The sequence below is a fragment of the Loxodonta africana genome, chromosome X (assembly GCF_030014295.1).
Source record: "Loxodonta africana isolate mLoxAfr1 chromosome X, mLoxAfr1.hap2, whole genome shotgun sequence".
NCBI classification, from domain to species: domain Eukaryota; kingdom Metazoa; phylum Chordata; class Mammalia; order Proboscidea; family Elephantidae; genus Loxodonta; species Loxodonta africana.
The window spans coordinates 43,464,486-43,482,392 of NC_087369.1; the positions used below are offsets into that span (position 1 = coordinate 43,464,486).

The 17,907-nt window shown below is 40.8% G+C and overlaps 1 protein-coding gene and 1 long non-coding RNA gene across 4 annotated transcripts in view; both read right to left on the reverse strand.

The window, feature by feature from the left end:
* Window positions 1-2,321: 2,321 nt before the first annotated feature.
* On the reverse strand, window positions 2,322-6,997 carry LOC135228896 (uncharacterized). The gene is made up of 2 exons (XR_010319750.1): window positions 5,309-6,997; window positions 2,322-4,659 (listed from the first exon to the last, which is right to left on the reverse strand). It is a non-coding gene; the product is annotated as an uncharacterized LOC135228896 (long non-coding RNA).
* Window positions 6,998-7,013: 16 nt separating this feature from the next.
* The window catches only part of SRPX (sushi repeat containing protein X-linked), a 125,551-nt gene continuing 114,657 nt past the window's right edge, over window positions 7,014-17,907 (reverse strand). Inside the window, exon 10 of one of the 3 annotated variants that reach the window (XM_010597753.2) lies at window positions 7,014-10,688. In XM_010597753.2, the coding sequence (XP_010596055.1) occupies window positions 10,505-10,688 (184 nt within the window). In that variant the 3' untranslated portion in view covers window positions 7,014-10,504. The remainder of the gene's footprint in view (window positions 10,689-17,907) is intronic. The other 2 variants (XM_010597755.2, XM_010597754.2) reach the window with 2 other exon arrangements.

Here is a 17,907-nt window from a genome sequence, read left to right on the forward strand (position 1 = left end):
TATAGCTTAGTGAATATGGTGGTTTTTTTTTCCTTTTAACTCACACCCATGCCCCTATACTGCCCAGCTTAACAACAGAAAACAAAAAGTATATGATCATCATCACTTCCCACACTGGAAAAATAAATTGTCCTCAGATTCACATGACTCACTGACATTTTTAGGGGAGATAAGTGGGTGGAAAAGGTGAAGTCTGGAGACATTTCTAACGTGGACACAACTAAGTAGATTTATTTGCTAGTATTAAAAATGACAAAATAAATTCCAAGACTTATAACTAGAACTGAAGAAAAGTGTGAACTTTATGAGTTCAGACCTTTGCCACATTTAGAGCAATTCTCTGTATTGTGGTTTCATAAGATCTCTAACATCTCATTGGGTATTTCTGTGATGCAAAACCCAGATACGCAAAAGTCCATTAGAATCTGTTGGTGTTGCTATCAGGAGTAAAAGGCAAACTGATCTTTAGTTCAGTCTCTTTTCCTCAGTGTAGAGGTACAAAGTGTATTTTAGAGTACAGGTAATACATGTGAATGGTACAAAATTCAAATAGCTCAAAACTGTCCCCTCTCCCCTTCCACATCAGAATACATTGACCACCTCATCATCCTTCTTATAGCTGCTAAGTATTATATTACATGGATATGCTACATTTATTTAACCAGTGTTATCAAGTGCCATATTAAATATGCTTAACTTAGCTATCTATGCTCAGTGGCTTTTCTAAGCATTCTTTTCTTCAAAAGTTAACACTTTGAAATCTAAAATGCATACACATCTTACCTAACATTCCCACTTCTGGGTATTATCCTACAGAGATAGATGTATATGTGAGAAATTAGTACGTGCAACAGTATTGATTGCAAAAGGTTGGAGACAACTCAAAAACTCATCAATAGAGGCCTTCTGTAATATCACATACTCCTGATTTTTCTGTTTCACTAGTTACTCCTTCTCCTTGTTCTCCACTCATTCAGTACACAACTCTTAAAAATTAGTCTTTGGTGTTGGTCATTCTTTTCCCTTACTTTATACACTTCCCTAGGCATTCTCATATACCATGTTCCCATGGCTTTATGATCATCTGTATGCTTATAACTTCAAACTCACATCTTTAATACAGACCCCTCCTCTCAGCCCCAGAGCCAGATCCAACTGCCTCTACGACATCTCCACTGGGATAGCTCACATTTTCAACACATTCAAAACTGAACTCTTCCTTCCACCTTCTCCCTCGCACTCATGTCTTTCTGATTTAGTGTGTTCTGTCTCTGTACCTGGTACCATCATCCACCCAGTTACACTGTCAAGACACCTCGGAGTAATCTTTGATTTCTGCCTTTCCATACCCTGATACGAAATCAATCAGGAAATAGTATTGATTCTACCTCCTAAATATCTCTAGAGCCTTCTGATTCTCTCTTATCTCCATGGCACCACCCTAGTCCAAGCAACAATCTCACCTCTCCATGATGATCACAATAGTCTCTGAGCTTCTATCTATGGAACCACTCTTGTCCTCTCTCAATCTATTCTCCATACCATGTTGTTGTTGTTAGCTATTGTCGAGTGGGGCTTGAATCATGGCAACCCCACGTACAACCCAATGAAATCCTGCCCAGTCTGTGTCATCCCCATAATCGGTTGCAGATTGGACTGTTGTGAGCCACATGGTTCTCACTGGCTGATTTTTGGAAGTAGAACACCAGATCTTTCTTCCTAGTCTGCTGAGACCTGTTCAGCATCATAGCAACACACAAGCTTCCACTGAAGAAAAGGTAGTGGCTGCACACAAGTGATTTTTACTAACATGTTAGTAAAAATGTTTCAAACATACAGAAAAATTGAAAGAATTTTACAGTGAATACCCTTATACCCATCATTTAAATTCAGTTTCTACCATTAGCATTTGACTACACTTGCTTATCATTACTATGGATCTGTCAATCTGAAGAGTGGTCTTTTTTTAAAAGCACATCTGATCAGGCTCTCGAACTTTCCTAGGCTCTGAGAATAAAGTGGAAACTCTTGCCCAGGGCCTGCCAGGCCCTAAATAAATGGCCACTGCCTCCTCTCCAGCTCGTCTCAGGCCATGCCTCCCCTCGCCTTCCCCTTAGCCACACTATGTATCTTTCTGCTGCTCGATGACATTTGCTGGGAATGTTCTTTCTCCTTCTCCTCATCCATCTGATTCTCATTCATAATTCAGGTCTGGCCTAATTGTCACCTCCTCAGGGAAGCCTCCCCTGACCATCCTCTGTCCAACTAGTTCACAGCAGCCTGCCTCTATTTCTCTTGCACAGCACACATCACAATTATAGTATTTATGTAATGAGTCCTTTAATGTATGTGTCCTTTTCCCCCAACATCCATAAAATGTAAGACTCGTAAGGGCAGAGCCAATTTTTACATTTTTTCATGGCTGTATACCCAGTGCTTAGTTCAGTGTGTCCTGGTTGTTACATGCTGTCAAGTCACTTCCAACTCATAGCGACCATATGTACAACGGAAGGCAACACTGCCCGATCCTGCGCCATCCTCACAATCACTGTTTAAGCCCACTGTCGCAGTCACTGTATCAATCCATCACATTGAGGGTCTTCCTCTTTTTCACTGACCCTCAACTTTACCAAGCATGACATTCTTCTCCAGGGACTTGTCCCTTCTGATAACATGTCCAAGTACATGAGATAAAATCTCACCATCTTCCTTTCTAAGAAGTATTTCTGGCTGTACTTCTTCCAAGACAGATTTGTTCATTCTTCTGGCAGTCAATGGAATAGTCGATAATGTTTACCAACACTGTAATTCAAACACATCAATTCTTCTTTGATCTTCTTTATTAATTGCCCAGCTTTTGCATGCATACAAGGAGAATGAAAATACCATGGCTTCGGTCAGGTGCAACTTAGTCCTCAGAGTGACATCTTTGCTTTTTTTTTTTTAAAACATTCTTCATAATGTTATCCATTCCAATAGAATGGTTCAGTGTAGGTAATCAAAAAAAAATTGTAAAATAAATGAAAAAAAAACAGCATCATAGAGTGTTAGACCAGTAGGTGTCTCTAGAGACCACCTCCTCTAACCAATTAACAGATGAGGAAACTGAGGCACAAAAATCAAGAAAAATCTTCAAATATGCTTACTGACTGGTCTTTACAAAACAACTTTTCTACAAGTAATGGAGTTACACCTTTAGCGGGTGAGTACCAGCCTGACTCAGCATTGATAAAAACACACAGTGTGTTGTCCACAACAGCATATCAACTTCTTGGAAGAGGAGACCACGGCCTTGCCTGGAATATCCTATTCTTGTTTGGAGATGTCAACTTTCATTTTCCCTCAGTTGAATCGAACAAAACTATTAGAGTGTACAGCCTTTGTATGGTCAAGTTTTAAAGGGGCATGGGCAAGCTTAAAAGCCTGACTTTATCCATGCAATCTGTAAATAGCACCTGCAAGACACTTGGAAGATTCAGTCTGGTGGTTCTCATCTCACTTATGTTGGTACTATCACTGGAGTTGTCAAGATGTTGATTTTCCAGGTTATATGTTGTTTTCAGGTGCCATGGGGTTAGTTCCAACTCAGAGCAACCCTATGTACAACAGAACAAAACACTGCCCAGTTCTGCACCATCCTCACCATCATTGTTATGTTTGAGCCCATCATTGCAGCACTGCGTTAATCCATCTTGTTGAGGATCTTCCTCTTTTTCACTGACCATCTACTTTACCAAACATGATGTCCTTCTTCAGGGACTGGTCCCTCCTAATAATATGTCCAAAGTATGTGAGATGAAGTCTCACCATCCTTGCTTCTAAGGAGCATTCTGGCTGTACTTCTTCTAAGACAGATTTGTTCGTTCTTCTGGAAGTCCATGGTATACTCGATATTCTTCACCAACACCATAGTTCAAATGCATCAATACTTCTTTGGTCTTCCTTATTCATTGTCTAGCTTTTGCATCCATATAAGGCAATTGAAAATACCATGGCTTTGGTCAGGTGCACCTTAGTCCTCAAGGTGACATCTTTGTTTTGTTTTTTTTTTTTAACACTTTAAAGAGGTCTTTTGCAGATTTTCCCAATGCAACACATAATTTGATTTCTTGACTGCCGCTTCCATGGGTGTTGATTGTGGATCCAGGTAAAATGAAATCCTTGACAACTTCAGTCTTTTCTCTGTGTATCATGTTGCTTACTAGTCCAGGTGTGAGGATTTCAGTTTTATGTTGAGGTATAATCCATACTGAAGACTTTAGTCTTTGATCTTTACATAAAAACTAAAAAAAAAGATATTTTGGTGGAATTTTATATTCTTGGCCTCCTTTTCCTTAATAAACTTACACATATATATAATCACCGATCATTAAGTACGTATGTAACTAATGAATTAATTGAGCCCATCTGATTGACAGTAATATTAGTCATATCATCACCCACTGCCCTAAGGTTTAGATTTGGCAAAGGAGGATAAAGATGTGGAAAAAACAGAGGCAAACTCCACTTTTAGAAGCAAATTGAAAGTCCCAGAAGCACCTCAGAGTATGAGCTTGTGGCATTTTGGATTATGACCGTTTGTTTTTTCTTCCACGTAGATTTTTCCACATTCGACAGAGCACTGCCTCTAACACTTGGCAATGGTACCACTGATGGCCTCTGAAATTAGGGAAGAAAAGAAATATCAGAAGGAAGTCTATACAGGCAAAAAAAAAAAAAAAACCCAAAAACCAAACCCAGTGCCGTTGAGTCGATTCCGACTCATAGCAACCCTATATAGGACAGAGTAGAACTGCCCCTTAGAGTTTCCAAGGAGCGCCTGGCGGATTCGAACTGCTGACCCGTTGGTTAACAGCCATAGCACTTAACCACTACGCCACCTGGGTTTCCATCCAGGCAAAGCAATAGCAAAAATTGGGTCTGGGCAAGTTTGAACAATCGCCAGTGAAATTAGGCCACATTAAGGATTACAAAGGTTAATCTAAATCATCTGGAGTGTGAATTTAATATGTTGATTCCAGAGCCCTGTTTCAAACCTACAGGGCCAAAATCCGTAAAAATTACCGTCATTTTTTTTTTAAGCTTCTGGAGTGATTCTAGTACAAGAGAATCACAATTTGAGAAAATCTATCAGAGGGCAGATTATCTAGACTATATTATTCAGACTAGCTACATCATGATGACTGCTTGGATTTGGCTTTGGAATAGCTTCTCTTTTAGCTAACGTGGAGATTATTACTTGCAAGGCAACCACGGTAAGATGAAAAGAGCCTAGCCTTAGACATTGGCTCAAGTCATGAATACTTACCAATCATGTGACTTCAGTCAAGCTAATTATTCAGTCTGGGCCTTGGTCTATTTACTTGTAAAAAAGGAATAATCACACAACCTTGGATTAACTGAAGATGTAAAATAAGAAAGTACATGTAAATATGCTTTGTAAATTTTAACCCACTGTAAAAAGGAAAAGTAGGTCATTATATCACTGTGGTACGTGATCCCTTCGGGCCCTTTTCCCAGATGCTGGGTTAGGTCTTAAGCATTCTGTGTACAGTGAAGTGGACTCCAGGGTACAGCAAACATACAAACAATCCTTATTTTATGCTTGGTTACCCATTTTGGGTGATAGTAATTTATTGATTTTTAGGCTGGAATGTCCTACTTCATCTGATTAGATAATAAAAATTACAGAAAGCGTTTAATTTGATGGAGAGAAAAACTGGTCAGTTTTTTGTTACCAGGTTTCTGGACCTGGGAACAAACTCTCCTTCCTCTTCTTTCTTTAGCACCCTCTTCCAATGTAATGGACATCTCTTTCTGTTGCCTACTCCTTATCTTCTACATCAGGGAGATCAAACCGGTCTTCCTGACAGGAATGTTGTTCAAAATCCTGCTTATCTACCGAATGAAATTTACCATTCCATCCAAACAACTTCCACAGACATACAAACTACTTTAGTCTCTATGAGTAATGCATGGTGTTTCAATAATTATAAATCGTACCTCATTAGAATTCATCAAGCTATGCTGGGTGGGGTTCGTTTCATATTTGGAAAGAAAAAGTAGAATATATAGTTAGTATTGCCAATAAGTGACAAAACACTCATACAGAGCAGATTATCCTTTTCTCTCCAAAATTTCAGCACGAGAGGAGATGTGTCCCTACTTTGCTTTCCTTTTCCTCTGAATGGGGCACAGATTATTACAGTGAGTAGATCCAACATTTCATGATAACAACTAAGGCAAATTTGTTAATTGTTTGCCACTGCCAAGGAAAGAAATGTCTCCTTAGAAGGGCAGAGAATCTAAATATTTTATTTTTACCTCTTTGTCGGTAGATAGACTTATTTTGGGGAGGTATTTTTTTATCTGACTGCTCCTCCCAAGAATTTTTCTGCTTAGCCTAAGGCTCATTTTGTCTTCAGAAAGTTGGAACTTGTTTCTGCAAATCCACAGGCATTGATGAGTCCTGACGATAAAACGTATTTAACAATTTTTCTCAATTGGAAACAAGGATGGGGGACCAGTCTATTACACAACAGTCATGTCAATCATTCACGCAGTTAAACAGTGGTTAAAATGATTCCAAGTTGGGAAGTTTTTTTCCATTCTTTCCTAATCTTGATGATTAATAAACGGACATTTTTGAAGAGAGGCCATTGGCTTTCAGTTGATGTGAAGAAAGTGACAATTGGACTTTTCCTGAATCTTCTTGCTTTTGACCTTTCCCACCATCCCCACCCAGCTAACTTGTCCTCCTTAATAACTATCTTCTTACATAGTCCCGTTGGCTGAGGTGCATACCAGAACATAAAAGATGCCCTTAATGCTTTTCTCCACGTGGATTTAATCTTCCACTCCCTCTGGCCACCTCAGCATCCAGATCTTTAAGTCATTTGTTTGCAAAGCATCTAAATGCACAGTGCCAGGCTGGGCTTCCCAGGCAGCTGCCCAGGTTGCCAAATTATAAGGCACAGTAAATATTCCTGGAAAGGTAATGAAGTAGAAAACTTGTCTTGGGAATAATAATTGGCCAAAAGAAATAAGGTCTGCTCGAGTAGATACGTGAGGTGGAGACCCCTTGCCTTCTAAGAAGGACGAGTCTGGTTAAAGGCAGGACTTTGTTTTGATGAATGGGGTTTGCAAGTTTAGCCCAGAGTTGAATTGCTAAGGACATAGGGAAAAGAGGTGTGCCTTCCCTGGGCGTGGGGTCTCCTTTGCATCCCTTCTCCAAGGCAGGTATTCCTCAGAATAAATGTACAAATACTTAAAGAATACCCATAGAGGGGCACCACAATGTCAGACCAAGTATTGGCCCAGCTCTGTGAATGCACTAGGCCGCCATTATTGGATTGAGCACAGTAGTTATGACAGGCCTCTACATGGCTAGATTTTACTCTGGGCCCTGAAGATAAGTCCAGGAGTTTCGCAGGTTGGAGAAGGGAGCCATACTTTCAATACAGCTAAGGATCATTGGGTCACTAGGACTCTGAATGGGGGCTCACCTGGAGGAGAAATAAGGATAATTTTCCAAACTCTGCCAAAGGCTGGGTCATCTACACATGAGTAAGTTCATTTCTGCTTTGGTGGTTTAGTTTTCAGTATGCACCTGCTTCAGCTGCCGATAAAAACAGCTGCCGATATACTCTCCTAAATTCCTGCTCTGATAGAATATTGGTCTCTTTTTGTTTGTTTTTAAGTAGAGACAGAGAAAAAGAAGGAAGAACTCTGTGCAACAATTATAAGTACTTAATAATAAGAGATGATGGAAGGCCTGCATTCATTTTGCTAGTTTTTGTTTTTGGCTACAAACAACTGTTCCCATTTGCACGTTTTGCTGTGTTTGGTGAAAAAATTAGTAGCAGTACATAAACATTTCACCTGCCTGCTTCTAAGCTTCTGGATGGATTATGTACCCGAGACCAAAATGTTAAGCCACCCTGTACTTGCTCCAAAGTGTAATGTCTTTTTCATTAAATTCACTTTCCTGGTATCTCTAATGTGTTCTATTATGAGTTACTCCTTGAGTCCTTGGAGATGGATTATATGTCACCTGTTCCTTTTGTTTTTATATGTGTTTGTCTTTGGAGAAAAATACATGTGATCATTTGACACACACAGGCTGGATGAGAGTCTGATTTCTGTTTCTAAGGCGAGGATAATGGCGAACAACTCTTCTTGGTGCTCAGCTATTAAACCTGTCCCTCCTTTTGGTTTTTGTTCACTTATCATCCCCTAAATCTGAAGCCTGACACCTTTGCTCCCTTTATGCCTCCCCTCTCCCCTGCCAATAAATCCCAGGTAGTGACAAAGGAAGGGATCAGATGCGACGTCTATTGAGTACATACTATGTGCCAGGTGCTTTACAAATTGTTACCTAATTTTTAGCTGTGTTTAAAAGAAAAACAACTAAAACACACACACACACATACATATGTATATATATAGATAGAGATTGATTTACTTCAAGGAATTGGTTTGCATGATTGTGGGGGAGGGCTGGTAGCTGGCAAGGTGAAAATCCGTAGGTCAGGCACCAGGCTGGAGACTTCTGTAGGCTTGTATCTCAAGATTGGTAGGTCAGGTGACAAGAAGGGTATAGAGTAAGTCCTGCCAAATACCTATTTATATTCTGGGGGCAGAAAACACCCTAGGGAAATTCCCTTTTCAAGTGCTTGATTGATTACATCATGGAAAATAATTACATCACAATTTACATTAGATTACATTATGCAATAACAAGACTAGTGTTTAGCCAAACAACCAGGTAATTCCAATGGACATCTAAGGTTAAGAACCACTGACATAAAAGATACTGGACCAGACTTCCCCTACAGGCGACAACTATATCTGGACAAAATATTTGTAAAAAGTACCTGAAGGCATTGGAGAGTGACTAAAAATCAGGCAGATACTGGAAGGCAGTCATCACTTGGAAGAAGGCAACTAAACTGAAAAAAAAAACTGAGTCATCACTTTTTATGGGTTTTGCCTAAGGGCAGGTCTCAGTATGCATCATGCTGGGGACAGAGTAGGGGTGACCCTAGCAACTGAAAAGTGATGAGGGAGACCTCAGAAAGGAGAGAGGGAAACCCAAATTCTGTATATAAACTACCTAAATCTCTGACTGACCATTGCACTACACATGCACTGGGGGAAAGGAAGGGGGATAGATTCCAAGCAGCTAAGTTAAGGCTAAAAGCACCGAACTGAGATTTTAGCAGCCATCTAACAAAGCAGACACAGTTTTCAGTTTGAATTCATGCCCAATACACACACACACACACACGTCAAAGTTCTGCAGTACCACAGTGTGAGCAAGCAAACAGGGTTATTTATTGGTTTATGGGGTCCCAAAAGTCCACAGAAAAGTCCTGAAAGATCTGCAGTGAGAAAGCACTTCTCTAAAGAAAGCTATTGATTAATCTCCAGAAATGCCCCCGAAGTTTTGGTGTAATTTATTTTTAAATGTCACAGTGCATTCATCTTTAAATAGTTTGTGTCTCTTGGGCAAAATGCCTGTAATATCCCAAGTTTATTAGGAAGACTGGTTTGAAGACAATGAGGCAGTTCCTTAAATGTCAGTATATCTTCAGGATGGGACCTTGGCTTGTCAAAGACAAAGAGTTTTAACACGAGCTGATATATGCTTATTTAATTGTGACAAAAAACCTTTTGAACTTTTCATAGCTTCCCAACTAGTTACTGGTTAAATTCTTCTTCCAGCCACGCAATTGACCTTTATCTGATACATCTGAAGGAGAGAAAATTCAAAGAATGGCTTCTAGTATGCTTTGTGGGAAAAAAAAAATCATATTTGTAGGTACGGTACAAACCTATGCACAGCACAGCAATCATGCTGCCTAGTCTTTAAAAAAAAAGTCAAATTTGCTTCCAGCTTTAAACCTCCGTATGTTGGACTGTAGACCGTCCGCCATTAATTTAGTAATTTTGTCTGTTCAGGAATAGTCTGCCAACCAAACTGATACTCTGAAAATGAAGGGAAAATGTCAAAGTTTACCTGGGAAAGTAATTATATTTTCCATTCCTAAAGCACCACTAGGCATCACAATCCTAAAATCTTTGACCAGCACTGAGCAAGTATGGTCAGTGCTTAAAAAACAAAGGGAGTTTTAATAAATTTGCTCCAAAATATTTTATTAATAAAAGTTTTATATAAACAACTGCATATAAGGGAGTTATGTGTTACACTGAATAACATGTTGAAAATATATGTATGGTTGTAGTTTCTAAATTCTCTACAAAATTAACCAGTCACGGTGGAGTAATGAAAGGAGGAGTAAATACCATATTCATATAATTTTTGAAACTTCAAAGTACAAAAAGCATTGTGCTAATTTTTAAGTGCAAAGGAAGCTCATAATAAAATAGACTTTTAAAATTACAAATAAAAATCTGTACATCAAGGATATTTTTAAGGCCTTCCCTGTGGTGCATCGCGCTCTGTAGAAGAAGAGGAACCACTGAGAGAGAAACCATCACATCAGTTGCTACAGGTCTGGCCCATTTCAGCTTGCAAAACCATCTCCTCTTTTCTCAAGGGGAAAGTGTCAATCAGGTTGAAGAGGGCCATGGGTGTCACCAGGGAGTTGTAGCGCTCCTTGTCAGTGCCATGCTTATCCACTAGCACCATACTGAAGGAATAGAGTGGGATTCGCAGCAACAGCCTGGTACAGACAACGAAATAAAAAGACTGTGTCAAACCCCCACTCCTAAAGGTTCTCTAGTGGACCAGCCACAGCACTAGAGTGAAATTGTATGCAGAAAACAGCTCAATGGCCAAGGACTAAATCATCCTTTAGGCTCTTGCTACTCAAGGTGTGGTCCTTAGACCAGCACTTAATAGAAATGGAGACTCTCATGCCGCACCCCAAACCTACTGAATTAAAATCTGCACTATTAGCAAGATTCACAGGTGATTGGAAAGCACATCAAAGGCTGAGGATCACTGCTATGGATTATAGTCAGGAAAATTTCAAGCCTACAATGGTGCTATGGGCCAAAAGTTGTTACAAGGCACATGCTACAAGAGTAACAATTTTCACATTAAATTGAAGGCAGATGTTGTTGTTGTTGTGTGCCCTTGAGGCAATTATGACTCATAGAAACCCTACAGGACAGAGTAGAGCTGCCCCATAGGGTATCCTCTGCTACAATCTTAACGGGAGCAGATCTCCAAGTCTTTCCTCCTGTGGAGTGGCTGGTGGGTTTGAACTGCCAATCTTTCAGTTAGCAGCTAACGCTTAACCACTGAGCCCGGTAAGGTTCATAAAATCTCAACCACATATGCACTAGGACTAGGTCATTGGTTCCCAGCACGATCTTGCTCCCCCTCCCCCTATAAACACTTGGTAATGTCTAGAGACGTTTTTTTTGGTTGTCAAAAACGGATGGAGGACCACTTCTAGGTAGAGATCTAATAGAAGAGACATGAATAGACATATGCACACCTATGTTTACTAAAGCACTATTCACAATAGCAAAAAGATGGAAACAACCTCAGTGGCCATCAATGGATGAATGGGTAAACAAAATGTGGTACATACATATAATGTAATACTATGCAGCCATAAAGAATGATGAGTCCTCGAAACATAATGTGAATGAATCTGGAGAACATAATGCTGAGTGAAATAAGGCAGTTACAAAAGAACAAATATGGTATGATCAATTTTTCTTTTATAATAAGACAAGGATAGATCCATATGCAGAGACCAATGCTCACTGGTGGTTAACAGGGATGGGTCAGAGGAGAGGGAGAGGGGGCATCACTCTCTAGATAGTAGACACTTGATACTTTTGGTGATGGGAAAGGCAACACTGAATATGGGTGAAGTCAGCACAGCCTGACCAAGGCCAATGATGTCACTAAGTATACACAAGAAAAAGGGACGTTTTGGTAAATATGATATATATGTAGCCCTGGTGGCGCAGTGGTTAAGAGCTCAGGTGCTAACCAAAAGGTTAGCAGTTTGAATCCACCAGCCACTCCTTAGAAATCCTATGGGGTTGTTCTACTCTGTGCTATAGGGTCACTATGAGTCAGAATTGACCTGATGGCAATGGGTTTTTTTTTTTGTTTGTTTGTTTTATGACATATATAATTTTGCAATAGCAGCAACAACCAAAAAATATATGTGTGGATTTATGTATTATATATGTTGGTATATAATGTGTGCATGTGTGTGTGTGTGTTATGTATATGTATGTATGTATATGGAAATCCTGGTGGCGTAATAATAAGAGTTTGACTGCTAACCAAAAGGTCAGCAGTTTGAATCCACCAGGTGCTCCTTGGAAACCTTACAAGGCAGTTCTGCTCAGTCCTATAGGGTCGCTATGAGTTGAAATCAACTCGACAGCAATGGGGATATAGGTGTATACACTGTCCAGCTTTCGCATGCATATGAGGCAATTGAAAATACCATGGCTGGACAACGTATAAGGAAGAATGAAGAAGAATTGATGCCTTTGAATTATGGTGTTGGTGAAGAATATTGAATATGCCATGGAGTGCCAGGAGAACAAACAAATCTGTCTTGGAAGAAGTACAGCTAGAATGCTCCTTAGAAGCAAGGATGGTGAGACTTCATCTCACGTACTTTGCACATGTTCTTGGGAGGGACCAGACCCTGGAGAAGGACATCACTCTTGGTAAAGTAAAGGGTCAGTAAAAAATAGGAAGACCCTCAACGAGATGGATTGACACAGTGGCTGCAACAATGGGCTCAAACACAGCAACAATTGTGAGGATGGCACAGGACTGGGCAATGTTTCATTCTGTTGTACTTAGGGTCACTATGAGTCAAAACCGACTTGACGGCACCTAACAACAACAGTATAGATATATATGTATGTATGTATGTCTATGCATGCACATATATTCATATATATATATAGGGTGCACAGTTATGGATACTTCTCAGATATAAACAAATGCCTCATGGGATTGGTTTTCTGCAATTGTAGGCTTAGGACCGTTGTCTCACGGGACAACTCAGTCAATTGGCATATATAGTTCATAAAGTTTATGGTCCACATCCTAGCTTGGTGAGTAGTGTCTGGGGTCTTAAAATCTTGTGAGTGACCATCTAAGATACAACTATTGGCCCCTACTCATCCACAGCAAAAGAGAACGAAGGAAACCCAAGACTCAAAGAAGAAACTACTCTATAGGATTAATGGTCTACATGAACCAGGGCTTCATCTACCCTAAGACCAGAACTAGATGGTACCTGGCTACTACTACCAATCATTCTGATCAGGGCCACAATAGATAGATTCTGATAGAATGGAAGAAAAATATGGAACAGAACTTAAATTCTTAAAAAAATCCAGAGTTAATGGACTGGCTGAGACTAGATGCCTCCCTGAGACTATTGCCCTGAGATACTCTTCAAATCCTGAACTGAAACCATACCAAGGTCACCTTTTAGCTAAATAATAGATTAGCTCACAAAATAAAGAATATCACCTGTGATTACTGTGCTCCTTTAGAGTATCATCTATATGAGACCAAACGGTCAACAATTACTTTATAGCAAAAATGAGAAGGTAAGGGACAGGGAAACTAGACTACTAGAAACAGAACAACCAGAACAGAAATAATGAGAATGTTGACACATTGTGAAGAATGTAACCAATGTCACTGAACCATTTGTGTAGGAATTGTTGAATGGAAACCTAATTTGCTGTGTCAACTTTCACCAAAAACACAATAAAGTTTTATTTTAAAAAAATGGATGGAGGTGCTACTGGCATCTAGTGAGTAAAGACTGTGGATGCTGCTAAGCATCCTACAGTGCACAGAACAGCCCCCCACAACAAAGAATTATCTTGCTACCAATGGCAATAATACTGAGATTATGAAACCCTGGACTAGGTGAAGCTGACTGAAATAACTTTCCACACATTTTAGTTCTGACCTATTCCATGGCCAGCCCTACACAGAGGGTGGTGGTGGTGGTGTTTTTGTTGTTAGGTTCTGTCAAGTCCACTCTGACTCACAGTGACCTTGTGTATAACAGAACAAAATGTTGCCCAGTTCTGTGCCATCCTTACAATAAAAAAAAAAAAAAAACTGTTGTTGTTGAGTCAATTCCAACTCATAGTGACCCTACAGGACAGAGTAGAACAGCCCCGTCGGTTCTCCAAGGAGCAGCTGGTGGATTTGAACTGCTAACCTTCTGGTTAGCAGGCGAGCTCTTAACCATTGCGTCACCAGGGCTCCATCCTCACAACAGTAGGCATATTTCAGCCCATTATTGCAGCCACTGTGTCAGTCAATCTCATTGAGGGTCTTCCTCTTTTTCGCTGACCCTCTATTTACCAAACATGATGTCTTTCTCCAGGGATTGGTCCCTCCTGATAAAGTGTCCAAAGTAAGTGAGGTGAAGTTTTGTCATCCTCACTTCTAAGAAGCATTCTGGCTCTACTTCCTCCAAGATAGAGGGGGTGGAGATTGATCTATTCCCCGGGTATTCTGACTTGGAGACTCTGAACTCTTAATTATAATTTGTACCCTGAATAATTTTTTAAAAAATTTGAGGTGGTTTCAAGTGCCTAGTGTTCTATCTACTATAAAAACCAAAAAATCAAACCCATTGTAATTAAATCGATTCTGACTCAGAGAGACCCTATCTACTATACCACACTAGAATTTAAACTGTGTTACATCAATACAAACATGTTTGGATAAGAAATGCCACAGAAAGCAAACAAGCAGATAAGCTGAGCTCAATGAAAAAATTGGACCACTCAGTCTCTCTTCTAGATTTCACTTTTCAGTTTGCGTATCTTGAAATCATGTGTGAGGAAGAATATACACTGCCATATGGATTTAAAGTGAAATCTTTTTTCCTCACACAAATGGACTGAGGTTAAAAAAAAGTTACATAAAACCCAAACTAAGACTTTCTTCTGCCTTTAAAGGGGGGCATTTCAGGGAAGATGGGAATAATTAATATTTTATCTCAGTGAGAAACTAAATTGCTAATCCACTTCCAAAAAAAAAAAAAACCCAAACCCGTTGCCATCCAGCGGATTCCAACTCATAGCAACCCAATAGGACAGAGTAGAACTGCCCCATAGGGTTTCCAAGGAGTGGCTGGTAGATTTGAACTGCCAACCTCTTGGTTAGCAGCCGAACACTTAACCTCTGCACCACCATGGCCCCAATCTACTTCTAGTGACCAGAAATAAAAGAAAAACATTACAATGCCTTGGCCAGGTTTCCTGCCATGCTAAAAGGGAGCCCTGGAGTAGATGACTTAGCAAAGAGCATTAAGGAATCTTGAAGCACTTTAAAGGAGAACAGAAGTGAGTATGGACCTGCTCTGCATCTTTAAGAGGAGGCCTGTTGAGTTTCATGGGGAAGTCCCAAAGAAAGGGAGGTGGTTTCAGGAAACCACAAAGTAGGAAGGTAAGCAGGCCTGGAGGGAGAAAAGGGCCAAGCAATGTGTTGGTGGCTGGAACCTAGGAGGAAGGGTGCCCACGAGGAATTGGAACATTTGATTTTATAGTGCTTATGAGGCTAGGATGCAAACCCCTCCCCGTAGTGCCACAGTCTACCACGCACAAGCATTCCTCTCGTGAGTCCCATGCCTGGATTGGCACAGAATATGAGGGAAAACAGTCTCAGGAAGAGATGTGTGGTCAGATCAGGAGGTTAGCAGCAGCCATAGAAATGCAACCCACTGTGGCCAACAGACCACATAAATCTTCAGGATTGATGGTTGGATGCTCCACAGAATGTGGGGGGTAGGGGGTGGTGGTTGCCGGCAGTACATTGGAGTTACACAAATGTCTGTCATTGGGTGGGAACGAATTCTTTCTGAAGAATCTGCCAGGGAACTCTGTAGACTCAAAGACTGACGTGGGTGTAAACAGTATGGTTTTCTTGGTCTTTGTTCCCCTTGAGATTGCCGGAAAATTACTCTAGGGAGCATGAATTAGCCCATATGTCCAGATCTAAAACAAATGAGGGCAAGAAAGAAGGCAGGTGGTAGCCTTGGCACACTAGGCACCTGGTCTCTCCTTTCTGCCAACTCTCTTCAATAGTTTTACCATGGCCTCAGTGCTATTTGAAAATAGGGTTCTAACTGAGAAGATAATTATTTTATTATCCAGGTGTTCTGCTTCTTCTCTTCTTTCCTGCTTTCTATTATTTGGCTAAATCATCCCTTTCCCTCTGTGGGAGATTCTGGGTGGAATTCAAAAGGATAAAGAACCAAACATCTATCTGCCCAGTTCCTTGTTCCTTGCTGATATGTTTGATAAAAGGGGCATACAGCCTGATACGGAATCCATTAGGTAATGCATCTGAGTGATCATCTCTGTGTGACATGTACCTGGACTATCTTCTGGCCTTGCTAGCTTTGCTCAATAAAGCTTGACCCTCTTCTTACAGACTGGTTTGCAAAATTTCCATTTCAAAACTGTGAAACCTTTGGTAAAAAACTACATCAGCAGTTCTCAAAGTGTAATCCAGCAGCATCAGCATCACCTGGGGAACCTGTTAAAATGCAAATTCTCAGGCCCTGCCCTAGACCTGAATCAGAAACTCTGGGATCCAGCAATCTGCATTTAACAAGTGCTGATTCTCTGGCTCTGCTTCTGTGTACTGCTAATCTGTCTAGAAATCAAAGACTCACCAGACTCAAAGCGGAGGCCCTGGCCTCACAGCTGCCTGCCAGGATTCTTTTGAAGGCCCATCCATCCCTCCTGGCCCAGAAGCTCACTGGCAGCAGAGGGAGAAAGCCAGAGATCAAGGATCTGAGCAGGGAGAGGTGATGTGGGTGAGAGGAGGGTGGGAGGGGCACAGGGATCAGGACATTAAAGATGAAAGCCCCCCGGGGTGCCGCAGTCACCACTGCTTCAGACAAGGACAACGCAGGAATTATCAGGGATCTACCCAGCCCAGGGGCACGTCTGTCAGGGGTAGCTCAGGAGCTTTTACGGAAAGAGAGAAGGGTAGAGCAAGCCTGTGAGTTGTCCTCCTTTGTATCATCCTCCCATGCCTCCTGCAGGTCCGGAGACAGGCCTGCCTGGTCCTCCCTCAACAGCTACTAGAAATGAGTAAATTGTAGAATCCATTGGGCCATGGTCTCAAAGTGTGGTCCCCCCACCAGTAACACCAGCATCACTTGGGAACTCGTTAGAATGTACATTCTCAAGCCCCATCCCGGACCTACTGAGTAGGAAACACAAGGGGTGGAGCCCAGCAATCTCCAGGTGATTCTGCAGCAGGCTAAAAGATTATGAACCACTGCATAATTCATTTATGCAACTTATTTGTTGCTTAAATAATCCTTAGGCTACAGTGGTCTATGGTAGCCCCAACATGCACAATTTGAATGACAGAGATTTTTCTTCTTAAATAAGACTTCTAGATTCTTCAAGTTTAAACAGTTCAAAATTGCATTAAGATTTTATAAATATTTTATGTATATGCAAAAAAAACCAAACCTATTGCCATCGAGTCAATTCCAACTCATAGTGACCCTATAGGACAGAGTAGAACTGCCCCATAGGGTTTCCAACGAGCAGCTGGAGGATTCGAACTGCTGACCTTTTGATTAGCAGTGAAATGCTTAACCACTTGCACCACCAGGGCCATATATATTTATATGGAAACCCTGGTGTCATAGTGATTAAATGCTACAGCTGCTAACCAATAAAGGTCAGCAGTTCGAATCCACCAGGTGCTCCTTAGAAACTCTATGGGGCAGTTTTACTCCGTCCTATAGGGTCGCTATGAGTCGGAATCGACTTGACGGCAATGGGTTTTGTACGGGGCTTTATATTTATCTACCTATCTATATATGCTAATCATGCCACTATGAGTCAGAATTAACTCGAGAGCAATGTATTATATATATATATATA